Source organism: Schistosoma haematobium, chromosome 3 (genome assembly GCF_000699445.3).
Source record: "Schistosoma haematobium chromosome 3, whole genome shotgun sequence".
Lineage (NCBI taxonomy): Eukaryota > Metazoa > Platyhelminthes > Trematoda > Strigeidida > Schistosomatidae > Schistosoma > Schistosoma haematobium.
In genome coordinates, this window is record NC_067198.1 from 39,913,282 (window position 1) to 39,940,217 (window position 26,936).

At 31.6% G+C, this 26,936-nt stretch overlaps 1 protein-coding gene across 1 annotated transcript in view; it reads right to left on the reverse strand.

Moving 5' to 3' along the window:
• EIP78C (Ecdysone-induced protein 78C) overlaps window positions 1-24,870 on the reverse strand; it is a 63,773-nt gene extending 38,903 nt beyond the window's left edge. The window contains exons 1-3 of the mRNA XM_051213853.1: window positions 24,677-24,870; window positions 23,613-24,635; window positions 2,043-2,582 (exon numbers count right to left, since the gene is read on the reverse strand). Of these exons, the coding sequence (XP_051069867.1) occupies window positions 2,043-2,582; window positions 23,613-24,542 (1,470 nt within the window). The 5' untranslated portion in view covers window positions 24,543-24,635; window positions 24,677-24,870. The remainder of the gene's footprint in view (window positions 1-2,042; window positions 2,583-23,612; window positions 24,636-24,676) is intronic.
• Window positions 24,871-26,936: the final 2,066 nt, after the last annotated feature.

Here is a 26,936-nt window from a genome sequence, read left to right on the forward strand (position 1 = left end):
GTTTGGTTATACACGTGTTTATGAATGCCAATTTTCTCTTGCCAGAACGAAATGACTATCCGATGCTTATAATGGTTTTCAGTGGTTATCCAATTAAATTTAGTTCATGATGCAAACTACAAAACGAAATAACATGTTTACCTTGTGCATATATCATCTATTAAATTAGACGGGAAAATATTGAATCTAACTTACTGTCTCAAATACATTCTTAAAGCTAACCAAATGAATTAAAAGTCAGTGTAGATTTCAAGATCAGTAAACGAATATATTATAGAGATCGTGTAGAGGATAAAGTATGTTAAATGATTTAGAAAACTGCATCATCACAGTGTACTTCAAATTATCATTAGAAAACATAGTGAACGAATCAGTTATTAAATTCTAGTTGAACTTATTCACCTGAATATTGCAATTGATCTTTTGAATGAAGACATTTAGCTGTGTATTTCTAAATGCAATATTGATTGTAACTTGGAATACATTGTAAATAGTGAAAATTGAACACTTGAATGCATAAACTCCTAGTTAGTTACTAAAATGCCCATATTTATATATACCACACAAAAATAAATGTATTATTTATTGGAAAAATGTATTTCAATTACAAGAAAGTAACATGAGCATAGCTTTTGAACAGAAAGAAAACAAAGGAGAATGATTAAGGTTTCATGCTGTTATATTCTTTTTTACGTGTATGCCAATATGTATGTCAAGAAGAAGAAGATGATGATGATGGTGAGATAATCTTTTCTCAACAAAACAATTAAAGAGTTAAAACACCTACTGATTTGTACATACAAAACAAAACACACTACTATTCACAGTTGAAGTATAAAATTAACAAACTTAAATAATACACCCTAGACACTATAGGGGTAATTTAAGAAAAAAAAAGAAACTAAGATTATGCATCTTTTTTTCGAATAGACAAAGAAAGAAAACTTTTTTTTTAAAGACAAAACTGCATAAGACTATCAAAGATTATAGTGAATTTCAATAATTTATTTGCAATTTTTACAGGAGAATAAAAAAAACAGCTATCTAAACAGAAGTAGATCAGGTTGAGATAGAACTTCAGTTATGAATATATACTGACTGAAAGCTGAGCTTTCTTTAACTAATAAGCTATCGTCTCATACAGAATTATAATCACATAAGTAATGACTAATTTCGTAGACCACATTTACAGTTATCAAATTCTTACTTAAAACTTTCAATTAACATAGACCACTAAATTATGAAGTGGTTCGATAAGCTAATGAATTCAAACTATCATCTGACATTAATCAAACTATAAAAATAACTATTCTTCTTTTTAGTTCCGATGTTCAATAACTTTTGGATTAAAAAAAGTTTCACAGATTGAAATCATGAGTCAATTGAAGCTAGACCACCATGGAAAACCTGGAAGCACTGGACGGCCGTTTCGTCCTAGTAAGGGACTCCTTGAATAAATTAGAACAGTTCATCAATAAAAGAATAACGTTTCTTAAAATATATTAAAAAATTTCGAGTCCCACGTGCGAGATCATGGCTCCGCACTGCTGAGGAGTCTCACATATGAAGACGAAACAACCATCCAGTGCTTCCAGTTTTTCAATAGTAGTCCAGCTTAGATCGATTCGTGATTTCAACCGTGAGAAACTAAAGATTTCTTAAATAAACAAATAAGGACTGACCATAATTTCAAGAAAATGGTTGTTTTTAAAATATTATCGTGTTTCACTTAATTGAATATGACCTTCATGTTGTTAACGTCTCTTCCGTTCATACCATAACATGTGGTACACCCGATTTATTACAGTATATCTTTATTGATAATATGTATTAAACTAAGCTATTTATAAACATAGCAATTGAGAATAATAAATTTTAAATATTAGTTAGCAATGAAATCTATTTAGGACAAATCAGTTGAATAAATATACATCTTAATGTTGATTTTAAAATCGAAAGTCAATTATGAATAAATAAAAATACAATTAAATTCATTAATAATTATATATACATATTTTATGTATATAAGAGAACATTCTTACCAAAGTGATTGGTCTGCATCGCATAACTTTAATCTTTTCATCGGTATATGGAGAGAAATTTTGATAAGCTTGACTTATAGTTAGTATAGTTTCATATAAACCAAGATGATCATTCCCCGGTCTACTACATATACCATAACGACCAGTAGTCGTAGTTGTGGTTGTTGTAGTCGTTGCCACAGCCGCTGCTCCCACTACTGCCGAATTACCTGATAATTCTGATGTACACGAAGGTGGTGGAATAAAAGCGGAAACATGTCCACTACCATTACCAATAGTTGAATCAATTCTCATTGAATTTGTAGATGAATTATGCGGTATTGACATTAGCTGGTCAGAATTATCTCTTCCACAGTCAGAACCACGTGTTCGTCTAGGCATTCTACCATATCGTACACTATCTTTTGACATACCAGCAGCAAGACATTTACGAAAACGACAATATTGACAACGATTACGATTTAAACGTATTACAAGACATTTTCCATCTCTTAAACACTTATATTCAATTTGTTTTTGAATACTTCGACGAAAGAAACCCTAGATTAAAAAAAGATTAAAAAAAGCAGTTTAATAAACGTTATTACCGATTACAAATATGTTAACAAATGTGTTATCAAACATTACTGAACATTGATATTACACTGAATATAGTAACTTTAACAGATATTTTATGCTGACGATATAGGGCAGAAGTATCTAGTACTCAGCTACAAAGCTTATATCTTTAGCTTTTATTTACCTACACGATAGAACGTAAACTTAGTACAATATGGAAGTCAGAAATCTTTAAATACCAAGAGAAATGATGGAAATCTCAATAAACAAAGGAAAGAAGATCAGATTATGAATAAATTAAATAAATAAGAAATATAGTTCAATTAAGAAGATGATCAAACTAGATTTCATTCACTTCAGAAAAACATCTGCATACAACAGAAACTTATTCACTGTTAAATATTTTTAACAAAACCCTAGGTCGAAATGTATTCTCAGCAGTCCAGTACTTTCATGTTTTCAATAGTTGTCTAGCATAAATCGACTTGTGACTTCAACTGGGGAAATATTACAGTCTCCACAAGTCACTATACTGATAAAATGTAGTCCATAAAATTACCAGCCAATCTAGTTTTAAAAGATTAAGGAATAGATAAGAAATATTCTTAATGAAAGAAGATCCTTAGGAATTATGAAAACGTCTGGAAATAAAAAGGGTTTAGTATTATTACAAGATAATTTTCTATGGTCTTCTACTCTGCAAACTATACGAAGTTAGAGCTTCAAATTATCCAACCTTTCTTTTAAAGTAAAATACTTCTTTTCACATCTCATATTACTGAGAGATAAGATCTAAAAATATGTACTGGTGTATTCATAGTGTGAAGATGAAACGCTATCCTTAAGTTCTGAAAACTGACTTGAAATTGAATCATATTTATCAATTTTTATCTTAATACACATTTTACACTTAGAGAAACATGAAAAACACAATCTTTTTAAAATTCAACGTATTTACCATGTAAAGGTTTATGTATTTATCTTTGATTCACATTCTACGATGGAGGTTTAGTAATATTAACCGTTTACTCAAAATGAAGTATATAAAGTGGGTCTTGAGCCTGCAACCTAAAGGCTTAAAGTTGAATAAATTAAACAATGAACCACCACTCTATACTGGTGATAACAAGCATCATTATTAGCATATTGAATTTTAAAAATAAGTATTATGAATTGGAGAAGAAATATTCACTACTTCTCCTATAAAGAATACAACTTATATTTGAGTCAGTGAGTTACTATTTCGTGTATGTGCACTGCTGAGGAGTCCCATACTAGGACAAAACGGCCGTCTAGTGCTTCCAGGTTTTCCATGGTGGGCTAGCTTCAGTTAACTCATGAATTCAGCTATTAAAATTACGATAATATCCACAAAACCCCTGAGTAGAAATTACTGTTATCATATTTTAAATAAATTTAATTGAGTAATAGATATATTATCAGACAGGTTAAAATTTTGTAGGTCAAACTCTAATAGATTTGTGCGTTTGTGTATGATACTGATATCCATTAGACTGTACACATTTACTTAAACATACCTGAACATATTTACAATAGTTTAGTAATAAAAGTACAAAAATAATGGTTATATTAAAATGAAAGAATGTTAAGTGTGTAATTAGTCTTTCAGACTATGTTAAGTGTCATATAACAAATTTGAGAACATTTTCACTTATATTAAATTCACATTTTAGAAGCTAATCGGAAAGTATTACGTTTTCAATGTGAACTTAATTTCATGCAAATATGAAAAGTTGATCATTTGAGTAACAAGCTATTTACAATAAAATGACAAAAGATTCTTCAGCTATACTAACGGGACTGTTTTATAGTTTAAAAAATGGTTTTTATCACAGATTGAGTGATTTTGGCTAGATAATAATTAAGAACTAGGAAGTATTGGATAGTTATTTTGTTTACACATGAATCTTCATGTCGATAGTGCACACCAACTACATCACAAGGAATTAGACTGAAGATATTTAGGTATTGCTAGGAGAGTGCGTTAACTTCAGATCAGTTAGCTGTTACTTAGCAGTTAACACCTTTAACTCCTGTGAGTTCACAATTTTGAGCGACTAGTGACACTAAAGATATGCGTCTGAAACCAGAAAAAGTTGGTAGAAAATATAATAATAATAAATATTATTATTCTTGCTTATATTAACCCAAAGAGAGCAATTCTGATAAAGAAATCAACACAGATAATACAAAGAGTAATTGTTCTTTTTTACTAATACGTTAACAAACCTAAATCACGAATAAATTTTAGTGGGGAAAATCAAGGAACAGTATGAGGATTCGTGCAGTTGATTGTTGTTAAGATTACGAACTGACTTAAATTAAACAACCAATTAGAACCAGAAAGTAATGGATTACTATTTTGTCCCATAATGGGACTCCACATTCAATTAAGCACATACAATATTAAGGAATATTTAAACTATAATACAACAACAGTTTCACATTCTTTGATTATAATTTTTTTCAGAGATTCAGAATGATTACAAAATGATTACTACTAAAGTTTATATTAAATGGACTGTGTTTTCAGTCAATCAGTCAATTACAACGTAGGACAAGGCACATATGTGCATCGGTCCAAGTTACCATACCTCATTAGCACAACAGGAAGTAGTTAATTCAGTGGTGGTAATATATAAAAGAAAGATTGCATATAAGGATACAATACTGGGAGAAAGAATTGGTTCGTAAAAAGAAAATCATAAACTAATTTTAATCTCTTAGTTTAAGGGAAGACAGGGAGTGTATATACCTACGCCATTGTGATCGATTCTGAGCCATGTCACCAAGAGTCTCCAACCATTGGTTACGATAGTCACGCGAACCCCAACCAAGTATTCTGCGTCTAACAACATGACTCAGACTAGAAGTTAGTAACTTTAAGCACTGATACAAAGTTTTGGTTTAGCCACCCCTAACTTTCTTCCAACCATCCCGAACACCGGTTAGCATTGCGCGTCGTGGTAATCGGTGTTCAGGCATACGTAACACGTGACCCAACCATCTCAGTCGATGAAGATTCACCAGCTCATCAACTGATTTACCATCATTCCCCAATACCCTGCGTTTAACCTCACTATTACTGTGTTTTGAGTAAGTAAGAAGTAATCAATATACTGGATAGTTTTTTACAGTTTTCAATGTTTTTTCTAGTCAAATTCACTTTATCAAGTTAAAAAATAACTGAGTTTCTTGAAGAAATCTCAACACCATAAAGAGATATCGTCATGTATGTTTCTGTTTGTTTTATCTTTATGATTTTTTGTTGTTGATAAAATATTAACAACCAAATAAATTTATCAGGTGTAATTAATTGTTCCGCAATAAAAAAAATACAACCCTTCAAACGAGAATACAATAAGGTGTATGCTTTATAGATGCATCATCAATGTGAATTTTTAAGAATGTGAGAAAAAATACGTAAAAACCGAAAAACCAGGTAATAACATTCACTTCAAATAAACAAAATAACGATGAGAAGAAAAAGGATTTATTTATCGATTGATACCGTTAATGATGATGATGACAATGACAAGACTAATGATAATAACAGAAGAAATAGCAACTACCCAAGTTCATTATGCTTTATGGATGAAATTATAAAGGAATTAAACATGTTCAAACAGGTAAAACCAATTTGTCATAACATATATATATATATATATATATATATATATATATATATATATATATATATATATATATATATATATATAAGTAAACAAGCGTAATGATACTAATAAATTTATCATGTTTTAGTCCGAACACAGTACATATATATGTAGCAGGTTTGGCCAATATACTTAACGTTGTTTAACATTTTATTGGGTTTATTAAGTTGTTTACAAGTGAAAAGATGAGTAGATAAATAGGTAGGTGGATAGATTAAAGACAAGATAGTAAATAAATAAATAAACAGATAAATAAATAACTGAATATACATATACTAACCATTTATACCTATTTGGTAAAGAGAGACCATTCATTATGTATGATTTATTATTATTATTATTCTAGTCTTATCAAGCATTAGTAACAACCATGGAGAAGTAATAACAACAATAAACCTGTTTTCTACGGCATATATACATATACAGATACACACACATACATACACTAGAAGATAACAACAAGAGATGTAAAATAATTAAGAAAAGAATAAACAATATTATAATTAGAAAATAATATATTTACTGAAATTAAAACAGTAAATAGTGTAGTTGCCACTGTTTTGTATAGTAGACGATTGACGGAAATACAAGTAGAAAGTAGTTTGGAAGCTCTCGCAGAATGATTACTTATACTAAAAGAAATACTATGGAGTAATGCCAATGCATTAAAGATATTCAATCTGATATGAATTATATTTAGTTTTTTAAATCATTTAAATATTTATCCTTTTAGTATTATTCATATTTTGTTTAGCCATTGTATGTGCAATATTGACATTAAACGAACAATTGTGAGTAGGTAAGTTTGGCCAACTCGTAAGACCGTGATCTGATAGCAATTTGTACGAAAACGAACAGTGTAGAATGTAAAATTCATAGTTACAAATGAAAATAAACAAGATATTTACTACCTTCATGTTTAAAGTTTGGAATTAAATACCATCGATTCTAAAACAGAATAAATCCGGGTATTCAATTTTCTCGAGGATGCGAACGCATATTGTTAATGAGTAATACTAAGCATTAGATACATTTCAAGTTATGACTCAAAATGCTAAAATTCTTGCGATTCATCATCCTACCGCGTGTTCAAGCACTCGACCTCATATCATACGATTTATTATGTATAAAGACTATTGATACTGTCAGGTTTAGCAGTTTTAATCTGTAATATCAGTTATCAAAATTTGTCTGTTGTTTCAGTCATTAAACCACCCCATTATTGGGACTCTACACTGGATTTCGTAGACTAGTTTCTTAAAAACTAAGTAAAATAGAATGCAACCTGTAATAATAAGATTGCAACAGTTAAATAAATGATTCATTTAACTAGTATACTTGACGAAAAGCTGAATTTTGTTAAGTAGTATTATTCGCTTAGTTTTCAATTCGAAAGTATTAAAACGTTCTTATTGAATGTTAATTTATATTATTAAGTTTAATATCATTATCAATCACTCGGATCATCCGGATCAATTAGACTTCATAATTGAGCATTGAGCAAACAACGTTCGTGTTATCATTTAAATAAAACTACCTAATGCTTTCACTCTGATAATTATATGTTGAAAAGAAAACAGTTATAGACAGACATACAATACATAAATCCTTCTATACGGACGTATTTATATGATTAAAAACCAGTTAACTAAATGAAATGAAGCTTATAAGCGACTGAATACATTCAAGTTGACACGAGAATTTCAAGTATTTATCAATTTGAAAAAGAAAAAAAAAGTGCTACACAGTGATCATGTACAATCGATACTGCAATGTATATGTACATTTGCAAATGTTGTCCTTGACTTTAAAACTGTAAATCATTAACACTCAATATTTTTTTTCATAGTTTAACTAATCTGTAAACATGGCTGTTTCTTGCTGTGTGTGTGAATGTGACGGGGTAGATGCCTTGTTTGTTTATTTGTTTTTAAAATTAGATATTATACAGTTTGATTAGATATACAAACGACCAAAGCTTCATAGTAATAATAATAATAATAATAACAATAATAATAATAATGATAATAGTATTGTTAATAGTGGCAATGATAGCAATATTTATTATAATGATTTTTAACATTTATTAATAATATGAGTAACTATATCGAGTTGTGCAGATATATATTCACCCACGCTTATATAAACTAATACATACATATACACATGTATATACACGCAGATTTTAGTAAACAAGTGAATATACATATAAACTAAGATACCATATTCAATATTGGCAAGTTTACAAAATGATCATTGTACAAAATTAACAAAAATGTTTCGTAGTTAATGAAATTAATAATGTTACTACTTTGTATAAATACATAGATTTAATAGTAATAGTCATAATCATAATGTAATGGCATTCTATTCATTAATAAATGTTTATATACGTGTCAACTAACAAATATTAAAGATTAAATGTATGCAAATATGAAAGATGGATATATATATATATATATATTGGTTAAAAAAAACTCTATATGAATACGCTGCAATTTTCAAATTCAGTTATCCGTTGATTCTAGTATTAAATATTATAAAGTGTAATACATGGAAATGTCTATAGTTATTTTCATTTATTCGAAAGATAAATAATTCTAATTAAAATGGATATGATGAAAGGAAGATTGGTTTTATTATCTAGAAAATAAATATCACCAGAAAGGGATTTTGTGGATATTATAGTAATTTTAATAGTTGAATTCATGAGTTCATTGAAGCTAGTGAGAAGTTGTGACCAGTGGAGTTCAACCAGGTTTGTTATGGGTTAGTAACTCACTGATGACAATGGTGGACGGTGTTGCAACTTCATGGATTGGTTGAAGTTAGACATGAACACTGTTGGATGCCGGCCAGCTCAGTGATCTAGTGGTTAAGCGTTCGCGCGCGACAGTGATAGGTCCTGGGTTCAAGTCTCGCAAGGCGGGATCGTGGATGCGGACTGTTGAGGAATTCCCTACTAGGACGGACCGGCTGTCCAGTGCTTCCAGGTTTTCTATGGTGGTCTAGCTTCGATTGACTCATGAATTCAACTATTAAGTAAATATCAGATAAATGACATAAATCATTATGCTTATTAATAATTACTCCGGTTTTGATTTCATGAAGGTTAAGTTATTATGACCCAACAGATTTCAGTATAATATAAACTGGCTACCTGTTCTTTTTCCCTATTCAGTTCCATTCTATATTATAAACGTGTGGTATATAAGATTCTGAAATGGTTTTGATAGAACATGTTCAACTCATCGAAGCCAGTGTATAGAGATGAGATCACTAAATTCAACTATAATCGCTATTCTAGAACAACAATTGTCAAACTTTGAAACTACTTACATGATGAGTAGTCCTTCGAATATAGTTGAATAAATGGAGACAGAGAGAGTCAAGTTTCACAAGTATGCATAATAACTACCCTAACTGACATGTTGTCTAATAGATATACAGTTTAATAGGTTTTCATTTGTACATGATTCCAAAACCATCTGTAAAATAATGTTAGTTTTCACCAAAATATCAATATATTACTACTAATAATACTGTGAACATAATATCAGTAGTACAGTCGACAGTATTCGTAAATGAAATCACTAAGAGAAAATCGATTAAGAAAATAGCAACAGTAATCATTATCATCATCATTACAACTAACACTAATAACCAAGATGTAATTAAATGGCTTTATATTCACAGTTAAAAACACAAGTGAATACATGATTGCACACATACCTACTTACAAACAGAACAAACAAACAAACAGTCACATCTAACTTTTTTTGTAGAAAAAATAAACAAACAATCGATAAACAACTGAATATCAGGCAACCACTAATGAGTAAGTTAGACACAAAACTAGAGAGAGAGAGAGTAGTGATGGAGGGATTAATTAAGTGAATGCATAAATGAAAGGGTGCATGGACTCTCGTAAAATAAACTAGACGATAAGGTATGATGATAATTAATGGACTGACAATAATTTTGTAGTTTCAACATGTGTAATCTTTTTAACACTAGTCCTTAAAAATGTCGTGAGTGTTTACATTTAGTTGGTTTTATTTATTTAATCATTTGACGAGCTTTCTATTGATAAACTGTACACACACTGATGTGTCCGTGTAAATTAATATTTAGACAGTGAAACTTTACAATTCTATTAATACAATACTATGAATTACACTTTTATTTAATAACAATTAATTGATTATATTTGGCTGACTAACATTAATTGACTAATGTATCAATCTCAATAAAATATAGGTTGTAAATGTAATACAAAGTTGAGAATTTCTTGATGATGTTATTGGTGAATTAATAATAATGATCATAGATCCTGACATATGTATATTAACCCAAGTTGCCATGTTACATTAGTACGACAAGGTGAACAACGAAGGGGTCAAAATAATTGTAAGTAGCATTGATAAAAAGGAAGATATAACGTTGAGGATATAGTTCAAAAAGACAGAATAAACAGTTGTGCATGACGGAATACTGGAAATGAAGTTCTGGAGTGAATGTACATAAGTTATTATGATCGATTTTCAGACATATCAACCAAAGTCTCTAATTATTACCATTTTATTGATATACATCAAGAATTAACAACAACAAAAATTAAGTAAGATTACATTTATAAGAAAACTAAAACAATAATGATACAAAGTGTCAACATCCTAATCGGTAAGGATATAATGAAGGAAACAGATGTAGAACTGATCCAACTGGTAGTTGTATGGAAGATACATAACTAAGATATATACCTGTTCGTATTCAATATAACTATTCACATATATTTGACATTGTAAAATGTTTATAGAATTCCTTAGGCTTACACTACTAGTACTCATGATCGTCATTTATAATATTTAAAAAGCGGAACTTTCAACTGTAATCCTTTACTGATAATAATTTATTGTTATTTCTTTAATCAAAAGTTGATCAGTGTGTAATTATTCAACCTAGAAGTGAATTATGCTGTATTTATCAGTTTAAATACAAACTAATTCATAATCTCTTTCAAACAAATTAAGAAGTAGACAAGTTGAAAGTGGTTGATAATAATTTGATTTAATGTAATTCGCCAATCAAACACATGTTACTGTTTATGGTAATGAGATACACTTTGGTGTAAGTAAGGATTAGTGAATTAACTGTCTGCCTGATCATATACAGATAAGTGGGATTCAAATACACGACTCAATGATTGCAGATAAAACCTTATTAACGTAAATAATCAACCATTTACTGATGAATGATGATTCAACTTGAAATAGATATCTATTAATGAAAAAGATGAAGACGGTTCAGTGAAGTGCATTCATTTTTTGTTTTTGATGATATAATTAACTTAAACTGTACAATCGTAGCTTGTCTATAATGGTCTATGATAAAATAGACAAATGTTTCGTCATGTAACAAAACATTCAAATTAGTTTTAATTATAGACTGTTATACATAACGTTAACTAATAAATATGATTGCATGACTTCATTGAAGAGAAAATGTTTTTATTGAACAGTCTATAGCTTATTGAATAATGTAATCAGTTGAAAATTTATAATTAGCAGAATATTTTGATGGTTTATGCGTTGCCTTAAATTAAAAATACTTTTTAAAAAAAATGCTTACTAAACTTGTAATCTCTAGAAATCATTGAGTAATTGATAATATTCTTATTAACTAGTCAACTACATCTCGTTCTAATCTAATAAATATTCAGCAAGGACAGTAAACCAACAGCCTTCTGTGAGAGAGAACAAACCAGCTTCCAACTGAAGAGGAAATTCGGAAAAGACGATGGAAATGGATAAGACATACATTACGCAAATCAACAAACTGCATCACGAGGCAAGCACTAACCTGGAACCCTGAAGGGAAGCAGAAAAGAGGAAGGCCAAATAACAGATTACATCGGGAAATAGAAGCAGATATGAAAAGTATGAATAAAAACCGGAAAGAGCTGGAAAGGATTGCCTAGGACAGGGTTGGATGGAGAGTGCTGGTGGGTGGCCTACGCTACTCCACGAGGTGTAAGTAAGTAAGGACATTAAACATATATGCAATTATTAACTTGACGAAGAAGGCTTCATATTTGAAAGAAATTTACTAATTTGTAAGTAGTATTCATCACAGAATTATTTTCATTTGCATTGAAAATCAGAGTTGTTATTTTTCATAAAATATAACTTTAATTGAAATGATAAACTATCAGTTATTTCCAGCTGTAAAGACTTTAAGTTAGTTCTGTTTCTTTTTTTGCTATGATGTAATATCCATACTAAAAAAATAGTGTATTACAGTTTGAAATCGTGTATATCTATTGTAAACTTTGTATGAATCGCGTCAGTGAGCACTGTGATCAATAAATATAATTAGATAACTGAAACGGATTGAAAATTACGTAACTTGTTTGTTAACTACTGGCTTACATACATGAATTGGCAGCATAATTGTTGTTTGAGATCCTCTCAGTTTACAAATATCACAGCACTCCAAAACAGTTGATAGCCAAGTGTTGTAACCAAGGCATCAATATAGTACTCGGAGAACAAGTAACATGGATATTTAAGTATGGTTTCAAGTTGGAATAACGATCAATTAAGTAACATAGTCAATCAGTTATAAGAAACGTAGAACGTAGGAAATTTGTGTTTGGTTTAAGTTGTCACACTATATCAACAAAGCAATATAAAACTACCAATATGAATACCAGAGTAATTGAATTAGTAACTGTATCATTAGTGATACAAAACACTAGACATATATAAACTAAACTGAGAAATAATGAATTCACATGATAGAAAAAGTGTAAGATGATTTGAAAATTCAAAATTTAAGGGAGCAAAAAGAGTGAATGTATCTGGACTATTGTAACCGATTCTAAGCCAAACAATATAATATAACTTTTGACCCTTGAAAATATTTCCGTACCAAAAATAAAGTAAATACTCTGTCTACTTTCAGGCATTTATCCAATGTAGAAAGATAAATGAAACCAAAGATAATATAAAATTTAAACAATAATATCAGTTTAACTGAAAGTATGGACCGATCAATGATAGACCACCACTGAAAACCGTGAAGCACTGAACGGCTGTTTTGTCCTAGTATGGGGCTCCTCAGCGGTGCACATCCACGATACAAGCTCAGTAGTCTAGGGGTTAACCATTCGCGCAGGACCGAAGATCATGGGTCCGAGTCAGGTATGCTTTGTCCTGGATGCGTATTGCAGAGAAATGGCCGTCTATCACTTGAAGGTTTTCAATGATGGTGTAACATTGATCAGTTCATGAGTCCAGTGGAATGCAACAATCTCTACAACCCCATACTGAAAATAACATCGGTTATTGAGGAACAAATGAAATAAGTGTAAATAAATATTGATTCAATTATTTCCTAGCTCAGTTAGATGGACATATACTTCTAACAAAAATTAAATTAACAACATTCGGCGTACTTTCAGTTTCAAGCATAGCTAATCATTAATTATGTTGTAAACATAATATTGATAAAATATCATTTCTATAATTAAAAGAAATAATAATAACATCAACTCCGGGATGCAGGTACATCCAGCTGACTAGTCCCAAGTAGGACGAAACGCGCGTCATGGACTCCACTGCTAGTCACCATCCATCTTTGCTTACAATGCTTGTGACCTAAGGCAATATCGAGGCAATCTGTACAGGATGCACATATTCCAATAAGAGATTGACCAATTGCAGTCTTAAATATCACTGGAAAGATTCAACTAAACAATACAAGATGAATACACTGTATATTTCTTATATAATCTAATCTACAATGATTACTTGCAATTATATAAAGATTAACAAAGCGACGGCATTATCATATGACCAAAACGTATATCCGCTTACATGCTTATACATACATTAGACATGGACACGAAAATAGCAGAAATGAAGAGATCATAAACGATTAACCTTGAAAGTTTAACAGACAGTTACGTAACTATTGTTTTAGCCAAAACTATATATCAATAATCATTGACTGAGAATTCTATACAGACAGTACTTTTTATACAAAAAAGAAATGGAATTAGGAATTATATGTATCAATTAATGTAAGATTGTAACTCAGTACAAGGCAAAATATTCTTTTTCTATGAAGATCAATAATTTTACCTTACTGCTTAACCTCAGTTAGGAGAAATATAGTATAAACTTGACAATCTAAATCAAATTAGAATCTGTTTAGCAATGTAATCTACATTTTATCTGTGACTCGTCATTTAGATGTATATGCATCCCAGTATTGATGTGTCATATTGCAAAATATACTTCAATAAATGTATATTAAGTCATACTAAAGAGAACAAATAAAATCAATATTAGATGAGAATGATGGGGAAACAACCACAAAACCGAGGAACTAACTAGAAATATACTTAATTTGTGATAGACTTATTAATATCTTAAGTATATGATATAAAATGAATCCACAAAAATAAATTATTTTAACTTAAAAGTACATAATTATGTACATTTTTTTCTATTTTAATAATAAATCCATGATTACCACCATCATTATGATGTTTTTATTATTTAAATACAGTAGTACATATCAATTTGCACCAATCATAATATCGGTAAGTAATACATGATATAATGGTTTTTGTGTTTTCCTGGGGACTCTCATTTTGTCGTTGTTTGTTTTTTCCAGTCTATATTTGTTAACATAAATAAGTAAACAGATAAATAGGCAGACAAACCAACCAACAAACAAACAAACATATAGTCATATAGATCCACAGAGTAAGCACATAACTGTATATGACCTTCGTTGAAATAATAATAATATGCAAAAGTACAACAATGTGGACGGACACACACACATATATAATTACTGACATATAACAGAGAGAAAGAAACTCAGTTTACTGATTAACTAACTAACTGGCTATTCATCATTATTAAGGCAGGCAAATTTTTACACATTGATGTAAATAATTTTTTTGTTTTTTTTTGAAAAAAAAAATAAATGAACAAATAACAACAAAAAAATAAAAAAAAACCAAACGTAAATAAATTCATGTTCAATGATAGATGGCGTTTGCCGTAGTAGACATATATTTGTAAACTAGCGGTCGGATTTTACATATATATACATACACTACATCCTACACACATACATATATACTACATAAGTTTGTTACATTATCCACGTAGTAATAATTAAGAATCTAACTGAAATAAGACGTTTTTCTTTTTTGAAAAAAAGAAGTAATTTCTAATGAATGGACGAATGAATTTCGTATTTATTTTTCTGGGCGTCTGGTGTAAGTATTTGGACTTTAAAATCAAGGGAGAGAAAATGATTATAAGGAATAAGTTAGGAAGTATCGATGACTTTCATAGGATTATTTTATTGAATGAAAATAATATAGAAATGATAAACAATATGATAAGAATGTTTAATTGTCTTACTGAAATGTTCATAAATTTTCTAACCACTTTGTAAAACGTAATTCTGTTGTTGTTTTTTCATAGTATAAGTGTGAATAGAAAGTGATGGGTTTTCGTGTAAAGTTTCTGGTAGACATTCGTGATAGCTGCTAACATGAAATTTAACTTTGATTTGGAATTTATTTGGTGAATTTTTTTTGATCAGATTCCAAATCATTGAGAATATACTTGCTATAAGATCGAATTAAACAGTTAGTTTATGGTCATTATTTAGCAGTATACAGTAGCTTATTGTTAGTGTAAGACTAATTCTTTGAAAATCACCATCGTCGTCAAAGATTTACACATGAATAACTCATTACTTCATCAAAAACATGACAAATTTGATTGAGGTTATAAAATTGGATTTGTCACACTTTAATGCACTACTAAATGAAAGGAATATTTGTATAATACTCATTATCAACCTTCAAGTGTTTTCGGAAGATATAAATGATTTAAAGTTATTTATAGCTATATACACAAAAGGTCTCTGATTAACGATATCAATTAGGAAGCTTACACCCTGTTGTGCGATTCAGACAAACAGTAAATTCACAAAATACCATTAGCAATGTTTCCTATTTCAATCCACCTGAAATAGGTCCAACATATGAACCAAATATATCAACTGGTATGGGTCTACAACTTTTTTGATTTAAATATATCCACGATTATGTATTGACAGTAATCTATTTAGATACTTTAATCTTTAAGGCTACGAATTCGCTAAAAATATACACACATCAAACTATCAGTGAGAGAATGCATCTAAACTAGATGTAGGGTAGTGCAATAGTGTTAATCACTGAATTGGTTCACCGGCAAAATGTTTACTGTAAGAAATTAAGGGCTTTGATTTGATTACACTGACTATATGTATGATAAAAAGCTTACAGTTTCTTTGTGATTCTTTAAAGTGTGTTAATTTATTATTAATAATGAATACAAAATCCAGCTAAAAGTCAGTTCTCATGAGACAACTGGTTGTCATGTTAGAGATTTGACTGAAGTCTAGTTACAATTAAATTTCGATTTCTATTCAATCATTATGGTTATATAAGAAAAAACTGACAATCAAATATGAAATTCTAACAACTTGTAGGTTGTATTCGTCGCAGTTATATTATCATTGAAAATCAAGAGGGAATTTATGGTTGTTTTTTTCCTTTGTATAGAACTTTGTAACAGTGAACATCCAAACCTCACCAGCGATGGAACTCAACACTCAAATCTTGCGACAAGTGTCTAACCATTAGAACCACTAGGTCAGTTTCCAGTAATACAATTCTAATTCCTATCAATTTCAGTGATCTCTCAACTGGGTTCAATCTGTGGCAAATGCGACTTCACAAAACCCTCTTACATAAATTCCTACAATTGTTTCGAATTAAGGAACTATGAGGCTTCTTTAAGCTATCCAGTCAATGGTTTTAAATACAAAACACTAGAAACCTTAAGATTTCACTTGCGGTAGAAGTAATTCAGCATGATGTTATATTGAACAATCATAATTTATCATAAAGCAGTAGGGTTTTATTATGAAAAGTAGCATCAAATCAAAATCATGCACAATGTCATCATTAGAAAGAGTGGTGATTGTACGAGAAGTCGTGATAATTGGTTATAACGAGGCAGTTTGCACATGACACACATTTACCAATAAAGCCTGAACAGAAATTCAATCAAGATTACAAACAAAAGGATAATTCAAATTGCTTCTAATAACATAAATGTTATACATGTTACACAAGTGGGTGGTTATCTGAGTTCAGTAGCTTAGTGGATAACCCACTGGCATTTAAAGAGAAGGGTACTGGGTTCGAGACCCCATGAAAACGTCAACTTCAGGATGAAAATGTGTCCAGTTGACGGGTTTCAAATGCGATAAAACGCGAGTCCTTGATTTCATCACTAGACACCTATACTATAATAAATAACAATGTCATTTTATATTCACACACAAACTGTGAAATTGTACACTCTATTTTGTGATAGCTTTCTGACTTGTACAAACTACACAAATTCTCTATACGCTCAGTCATTACGCCACGAATCAGTAGTTATTTCTTAACTTTTGTTGAAAAGAAAAAAACCTACTACTTGCTTTACAAATAGAGTCATAAAGCTTATTGACTATTTAACATAAATGACCTTTTAAATTTCCTATGAGATAAGAAGTACGTAAACAGAATGATCATATGATTGTTTATTTATTTTTCCTTTGGCTAGGAAAGTTTAGAAGACAGACTTGGTAAAAATCAAAATATGAAAGGAGGGACATAGATTGAAAGTGGGAAAGAAATATAAAAATGGATTGTTTGTAAATAGATAAACTTATTGTCTTCCAGTCGACTTATTCACTATGAAATCAGCTAGACGGTTTTAAAAGAAATGGCTCGTCTGTTAAATATTTTGGGCTAGGTTTTGGTGTTTAAAGAAAACCTCTGAAACAACAGGTAATATTTGGTGATTGTTTTTTCAGCTGTTAAGATAGGTGCAAATTATCTGCTTGGAATCCACAAGATAATTGTAAGAGAGGATTAGAGACTTCAAAGTGATATGGTTTAAAGTTAGTAGCAGTAGTGTAGATGCATTTATTGTCTACTAAGTAACACATTTTAAACGCCTATAACTTTCAATAAGTTTCGAACGAATTTTCTAGTTTTTTCCTTATTCGATTCAATATTGAAATTAGCATTATCAAATCCGCCCCTTTTAACCTACTCACCGCAGTTTCTCCTTTATATGCGTTCATCTTGTTGAAAACTCCAGGTTAGTATGAAATTAATAATTCTGAACCATAAAAATCAAACGCTATGATCGTACATAGAATTCAGTAATTTAGTCAGTCAGTCATAATCAACGTAGAAATTGGCACGTATGTGCATTGTTTCCAGTTTTCATTGGCATAGAGAGGCGTCAGAGTAGCAGAAGTAGTATGGATATTAATAGTGGTAAAAGTGATTAAACATGGAGATTATTCGAAATGAAAATATGGGTTCATGGACTAAAAAGTACCATAAGTTAATTCGGGAACTGGAGATCTAGGAGAATAGAAGGTGTGAGTGCACCTGCGCCGTTGAGAACGATTCTAAGCCATTCCACCCAAATATATCTATCCATTAGCCACATAATCGTATAGAACCCAATCACACATTTTTCATCTACCTACATGGCTTAATTCAAGTGTCAATGACTTCATGGACTGATGCAATATGTTGTTTTTACCACTCCTAGATTATTCCTATACCAGCCAACTCAGCGAATCCAGGTAGGCGGCGACTGGGTGTATGTAAAACATGCCCCAAACCACTTCAGTCGACGAAGATTCACTACTTCATCAATAGATTTGCCATCTTTACTCAGTATCCTATGTATAACCTCAACAATGCTTACTCAGTGGTATCAATACCAACGAGTAGTGCCTTGAAGATAGTTATGATCGAATACCAATAATCCACTATTCTTAATGGGGATGCTTAACACCTATAACGTAGAACGGAGAGAACTGCTAGGTGATAAACTAATTGTTTTGCTGGTATATGAGTATCTTACCCACGCTACAAGAGACGTACTAATTACCTATTATTTATCTGATATACTCTAATTTTTTTAATTATTAGAACAGTCTTAGAAAAGACACTTCGAATACAGAATTGTACATATATTACCTTAGATGAAATATGTCATTTTAAAATGAGGAAAAATATCGAGTTATATAAGCTGTATAAAAAACAAACAAACATGAAACAGAAAATTCAAAACAATGTAACTTCAAAACTTCACCGTCTACAAAATTGTCACTAAATTCATTGGTTTCATTTTAATAATCTGACTACTTGGAAACTTTAGCGTTAAATGTAAAATGAAAATAATTTTAAACTTTTGTCTGAAAATCTCACGGATTTACATTCTCATACTTAATTAACTAACCTACAATAAACATGGTGCATACGATATTTGAATATTTGACAGTGTAAATTGTGAATTTATTAAAAGCTTAAGTAAATCAATAGTATTTCAAAACACTGTGTACCATAATATGCTGGTTGGAGGTAGTCAATAGGAAACCGTGGGTCCGGGTTTCCTGCTATTCGGCACTCATCAGTAAAGTGTACCTGTAATCTTGAGGGATCTGGTGTACGCAATGTAGAGTCACTTAGACTAGTGGCTACATTGCAACTTGGTCGATAGCATTAGATCTGCACTAAGAAGGACATGACACACATGTCATTGATCACCAACCAGTGATCAATCAATTATAAACTGTGTATCATAATTAAGAAATAACAATAATATCAAGAAAAAACTTAATAAGTATAAGTAGCTTTTTGTTTTTTAGTTTCTTACTGATGAAGAATTTAAATGTTAAGAAAAAGTAAAATCATATTAGATTTTAGGTATGAATTCAATAACAACAGATTACTGACAGTGACTTCAGTGAATAAGAATCTTGATCATTAAAACGAGTGAGTTATAAAAAAAAGTTCTAATGTACAAACGAGATTTCGGTAAATTAATTAAATGAAAAAATGTTTGATTTCTAATTAAGATTAATGTATATCCATTAGTTGTACTAGAAGTGTTAAATAAATGGAATAGGATAATCAGACAGTAGATAAAGTTAAATAAATTAATTAGACAACTAATTAAGATTTTCACAGTTTATATCACTGACTGATCTTAGTTGAACAGTTAGGATGTATTGGACAAATGGTTTGTCCTAGTATGTGACTCCTCAGTAGCGTGCATTTACAACCCAACTAGAAAGTTCTTGTGAAAAACTGTGACTAGTGAAATTGTATGTGGAACAGTTATCCAATGTAGGCAATAGAAGATGGTTGTGCAGCATTGGAAAGTAATTGACGTTAGGCATGTAAACCATTGGGTGGTGACTTGGTGGTCTAAATGATAAGAGCTCACGGAGAGATCTATGGATGATGTATTTTATCGCTGGCGGGGTCGTGAATGTACTCTGATAAGGAAACTTATACTGGTACGAAACAGCGCTTCTTGGTTTTCAATTGTTGTTGACTAAAGTTGGTTGGTAATGTAAACAACAGAATTCAGTAAACTTCACAAATACTTTACAATAATAGTTGATATTTATGTGCTTTTCGTAAAAGTTTTTAGCAGATTATTGAATAAGTTAATACAAAGTCACTTAACACAGTAGTAAAAGCACACGAGTATTTCTATTTTTTCATTACTTCGAATTCATCAATATTGGTTTCATGAGCCAAGTAGTACTGTAAAATCATGCATACTAGATATAACTAATAGTATGATGGAAGAATTAGCACTTTATTTTTTAAGCTAAGATTATCGTAAAGGGATCAAAGTAATCATAAAAGAATCATGATTAACATTACAAAAATGAAGTTATATTTGAGATAGCATTAGACTATGCGTATTCTATATGAAGTTCTTTTTAGTAAAGAAATGAGATATCATTAATGTAAACAAGCTGGTAAACAAAGTGGATACTGAAAAATTTGTCTAAATGAGATAATTGACTATAGGATAATTACTTGCCAAATTTAACTATTTTATTTATTACTTTATACAGTTAATTGTTTTCTTCTTGATTGAAATGTGTGCGTGTGTGAGGGTAGAATAAAAGAATTTTTAAAAGTACTGCCCGCAATTAAGCTAGGTTTTATAATCAATACCGTTAACAGAAAATGTGGTTAAATGCATATCATTTTTCTATTTTCTTTGATAATTATTTACATTGAGGTTGAATTAGCTGATGAATAGGACTGAGCAATGTATTCGTTAAATGAGACAGATACAAAAAATCTGTGGTTTTGTTTTAAATATATTAATTTATATATAACAATCTACCCAATCCTCAATTAGCAAGTTAAAACTTGGTAATGATACTTACAGTGGCTTTGATTATTTCGCCAGAGATGTTCCTCAGTCAAGTGATCATATAAAATATCACAGATTGTTGGCGAACAATAAGGACAGTCTGAAAAATACTAATCAGTCTGGAATTAATCACAAACTATTCTCTTTTCCTCGTATGAGATTATAAGAAAACAGTTGAACAAACTTTGTGTAGAAATAAACAATGTCTACTTATGCAAGGATAAGAGGTCTCAAGAAACATTAAAACGATAAAATAACAATATCAGCAAGAAATATACTCAAACAATTTTTCATGATTACTAAGCCTTTGAATGTTTTCGATCAGAGGGAGAAAATCGGAATACTTAATTATTTTGGTCGAATTTCACTGTGCTCTAAAGTAGTTTTGCCTATGATTAGTGAACATATATTATTAAATGGACATATGCAAGCAAAGTGACAGCATCTAGTAATTTAGTAAAATATCAAACCGAGCTAGATCTGAAGTCAAACGTCAATCCAATGTATAACGGACGAGTTGACAAATAATACCACTTTTTTTTATGAGGGAACTAGGTGGAAGAAGCACGTACCAAAGAACGATTGTACTTGACTAGCGTTTGTTAGTTTAGCAAGGCATTTTATACTGGGTCGTAAGAGTGATGCAACTAAGTACGTTAAAATGTTATAAAACACAGCTAAACATCAAAGTTGCTGGTGTAGAATTTCGTGTTTTGCATAAAGAGTAAAAACTAATTTTGAAACAAATACAGTTTATATATCTTTACTTTCGTCTGGACTGAAAAATTTATAATTTCTACTGGCATTATTATATAATTAGTTCCTTTAGTTTCCTCGTAATAATGCCACTTTTTTCCACGAAAAAATACTTAAACGAATCGGTTGTCAACAAAATTCAGATTAAATCGTCCAGAACACTTGACAAACCATGAAACTTTAAACCCTAATCTTTTAACTGAAAGGCAACATTGTAAAGTAAGATGAACTTTGTATTTTGAACTACCAACCAGGTTAGTCTGCAGTCTTAGCATAACTTTCAAATAAGTGTTAGTTAAAGTCTCGGAGATCAGAGTTAAAAAATGTAGGAACGTATTGAACACCAGTAAGTATTACTGTCGTTGTTTTAGGTAAGTTGTAAAATAAGAACAAAGTGTTTTAATAAACTCCTAAAGACCAGCTATCACATAATTATCAAGTAAAGGCACTTCTCCAGACTAATTTAACGTGAAATGAGAATGAAGTCAGTGTGTTCCTGAATTTCTTGGTTGCTTTTAGCACTGTTACCATCTTTCAGACATCGTGAGATATCTAGGATATACTACATTGTACTAAACAAGTTTATTATGAAAAGTGACTACTTTTGCTATTTTATAATGGTGGGGTAGTTCTTGAATATCTAAAACTTTAAACGACAGCTATCTCAAGCTTTATTTTTAGAGCTATGTATGTAACAAAGCAAACGTATTCTGAACGGGAAATCAGGGATTTACGCCTACTAGTTTTTGTCTAGCATTCGTTTTCCGTTTTATAGTTAAAACAATGGTAATATAAGTATGCGGTTTGAATACCAAAACCAAGGGCTGAACACTAAGATTAGGTTAATTGTAAAAATAATACCTGTTTAGCAGCACTAAACCGAAATGACCCATGAAGTGATAACTTTTAGATATCCTGTCAAGAACAACACTGTATGTCTCAAGAAAATTTAGGTTACGTGGATGTCGATGTTTAACTAAAAACTAATAGCAATGATAGATTGGACATACTGAAAACGTGGACCTATTTATTTGAAATAATATAATTAAATAAACTTTGAATACTTCGGGATCACCAAAGACTTTTACCCAATAAAGCAGAAACTTAAATAAGAAATCACGTCACTGAAGTCTAATCCCTTAGCAAATAGTAAAACGATAGTGCAGAGAAACATATAAATAAATTTAAAGAGAGGTTCACACAAAAACACTCACCTTGCAACCTTCACAAGAAATCACCCCATAGTGGTAGCCACTTGCTTTGTCGCCACATACCTTGCAAGGAGTGAATGTTGCCTTTATGGATCCAACGTTAGAATTACTATCAGCAGCAGATACTTCAGAACCTCTTTCTATGGTTCTAGACGATCTGCAGTTAACCAATGACCCAGGACCAGAGCTGACTGTTCCACAAGGCGTAATAGAATGATCGGGTACGCCGTTAGGAGAATCTCGAGGTGAAATTTTTCCAAGAGAATCTGTACAAGTTACATCACCCATATTAGTATGGCTGTTGTGAGGACCTAACTGGCGAGGTGACGTAGTGATGTGAAGAGGACGTAAATCAGAAGAATGAAACGGATCTGAATATGGAAACTGTCCATGGTCACGATGTTGGGAAAAATGACTTTCTAACGAACCAACAGAACCGTTGTGTTGATCCCTGTTGACAAGCATGGAATTTTGTAACATATCATGAGGAAATATCTGTGACAGACCATAGCTGTTGTTAGGAGCTGAACAAATAGTGGACGGAACCTGACGTTGGTAGAACGAATTTGAAACACCATGTGAAGAGTTGTAACTTGAAGCATAGGCTGACGGTGGACTTGGTAAAAAACCCTGGGGAAAAGAATGTCTGGACGGCAAAGGATATGGATGATTAGCGGACATAGGTAGATTGCTACAGTCCGAAAATCCTGGGTACGTTTTATTTGGGAAATTTAGATATGATTGATCAAGTGATGGGGAACCATTTGAATCTGTGCATCCAGGAAATCCAGATAACGGAGGGGAAGGAATGATTGAGACAGAGGCACTCGCATTAGTTTTTAAAGAGAAACTGCTGCTTACACCAGAATCAGAAAATGATGCACTTCCAGGATCTGCTTTGAGGTCGAAATTTGATTCTGGGCTTATTGCCATCACTAATAAAAATTGATTAAATATGTGAAACCAAATTAGAAAACTGCAAATTATGTTTAGTTAAGGGACGTAAATAATGGATCAAATTAAGCCCTACAAGTACACAGATAAAGAGCAAAGGAATACAGTCTTACAAAACTAGTCTACATGCCAGAAACTCCAAGCAAGCCAAGACGTTTAACCACAGCGGCAAACTTGGGTTACCTAAGGTCGTTAAAGGATCTCTATTTGCGGTGCGTTTTAACAAAAAACATGGTGAAGTGCATGAATGTTATTACGGTCTACTGATAAAGTTTGCTAGACAAGTAGCACTGTACATAAGTTTTCTATAGTTAAATAACGCTTAGACACACCATAATATTTGAGTAATAATTCAGAATAATTTAGTCTTCAGTATTTAGCAGTTAGAATAGGAGGTTTATCGAGCTATATTACTCCTTGAAATTTGTTACACCGTGGAAGCCCAATTCTTTTTGAACGTATCAAGAGAAGGAGCTGTTATTGTGAGTTCTAGTAGAGAATCCCAGTAGTCACTACTCCGGTACAGAAACAAAACTCCAGACATAAACGATTGTATCTCAGTTTTTTTAACTTTCTTAGAATGTCCTCTGGTATGATCAGTTATAGATAGAATGGAAAGATGAGGCACATAAATACTAAGGTAATCGTTTAGTATACGACAAGCAAGTATTAGATCACTCCGTAAACTGCGTTAGGATAATGGCAATAAGTTGACATGTCTCAGTCTGTTTACATAGGATAGGTCAAAGAGACCTTTTACCATTTTGGTCCCACGCCGTTGGACTCCTTCCGGCATATCCGACTCATACTGGGGATAAATACTAGCTATTTGAATCCCATACCTTAAACGCAACTTCACAAAATACAAGTATAATACCCCAAACATTTCTTTGTCCAAGTACTGTAATGGCTTACGAACAGCCCATAAGACCCTGAAGACTTTGTCAGTGACAACCTTGCAGGTGCCTTTAGCTTTAAGGTTGCTGTTTATTATGACTCCTGGATCTTTATAGTCTATTGTCTTCGGTAGCAAAACCCCATATATTGTGTGGTGGTTATATTTTTCGCATTACCACACGCCAATTAGAGATAACATACGATGACTACGTACTCATTTATGCTACCGGTAAGTTTAGGCCGTCCTGTAATGTTCTACCTGACATACTATGTATGGGTCTATAAATCTTTATGTCATCTGCAAAGAGTAGAACAGATCACCTTGCAACAATTTGTAAGCCATTTACATAAAGTAAAAAAGGAAGAGCACCGAGGATTGTACCTCGGGGAACTCTACATTCTTCAGATTTCAGAGCTGATGGGGCTCCATATGCCCTTAACACCTGGTCTTCTATCGCTGACAAAGTCAGTTATCCAGTCTACGATTCCACAACGTTGTCCCAGAACTTTCCGGTTTTGATTCAAAACTTAGATGGGAGACTTTGTCAAAGGCTTCACTTAAATCTATGAAAGTCAGATCTACAGATAAATATTCCTATCTTCCGCTGCAGCCCAATCTTCTCTTGCAATGAGAGGATTTATCAAGCGTGATAGGCCTTCTCTAAAACTGTATTGTTTTTGGATGAAAGACTATGACCGTCCACGTAGTCTAAGTAGCCATTCGAATGACCGTCACCACTAATTTGACAACTCCACTGGTTAGACTAACGGGTTTATAATTGCTAAGTCTATGCTCTCTGTTCTGCACACTGGACTGATTATCGCGTCTTTTTAGTCTCTTGGCAGTCCGGAACGGGAAATATATATCAGCCAGTATGCTCAGAGGTTCAGCAATTACATCACACATGGCCTTCATAATTCGTATATGAATGTTGTCAGGACCACTCAAGTTATCTGGTTCGAAGTGCTGAAGCAAGTGTAGGACTTGTTTCCTCAGAAATGGTTCATCGAATTATCTTAGTAGAGTAAATTTTTATACATTAGTAATACTTACTTAATTATCTGAGCCTGTTACGTCTCTAAGAATAAATCCCCCCGACAATGGATCTCCAATCAACAATATTATGGGGTCAACTTTTCAGTTTTTATCAAGTGCTATCAACCGTCTTGATATGTACTTTTTATTCTCAGAGCTTTGTTGTTGGGTCTGCCTCGCTTTCTTTGATTTTGAGGATTAAAAGTTGAAGAATGTCTTTTTACAGTTTGATGGTTTCGATAATCCATGTCTTATTTACCTCCATCTTTTCCTAATTCCATCTCAGGTTTGTACTTCGTTCCAGTAGGTTGATGCTGATGTACAACGAGTCAGAGATATTTTTAGGAGTATAGGGGTTGTGTAGATTGTTAAGTTTTTGATTAAGATCATGAACCGATTGATATTAGTTGTCTATAATTAAGTGTGTTATTTGATGATTG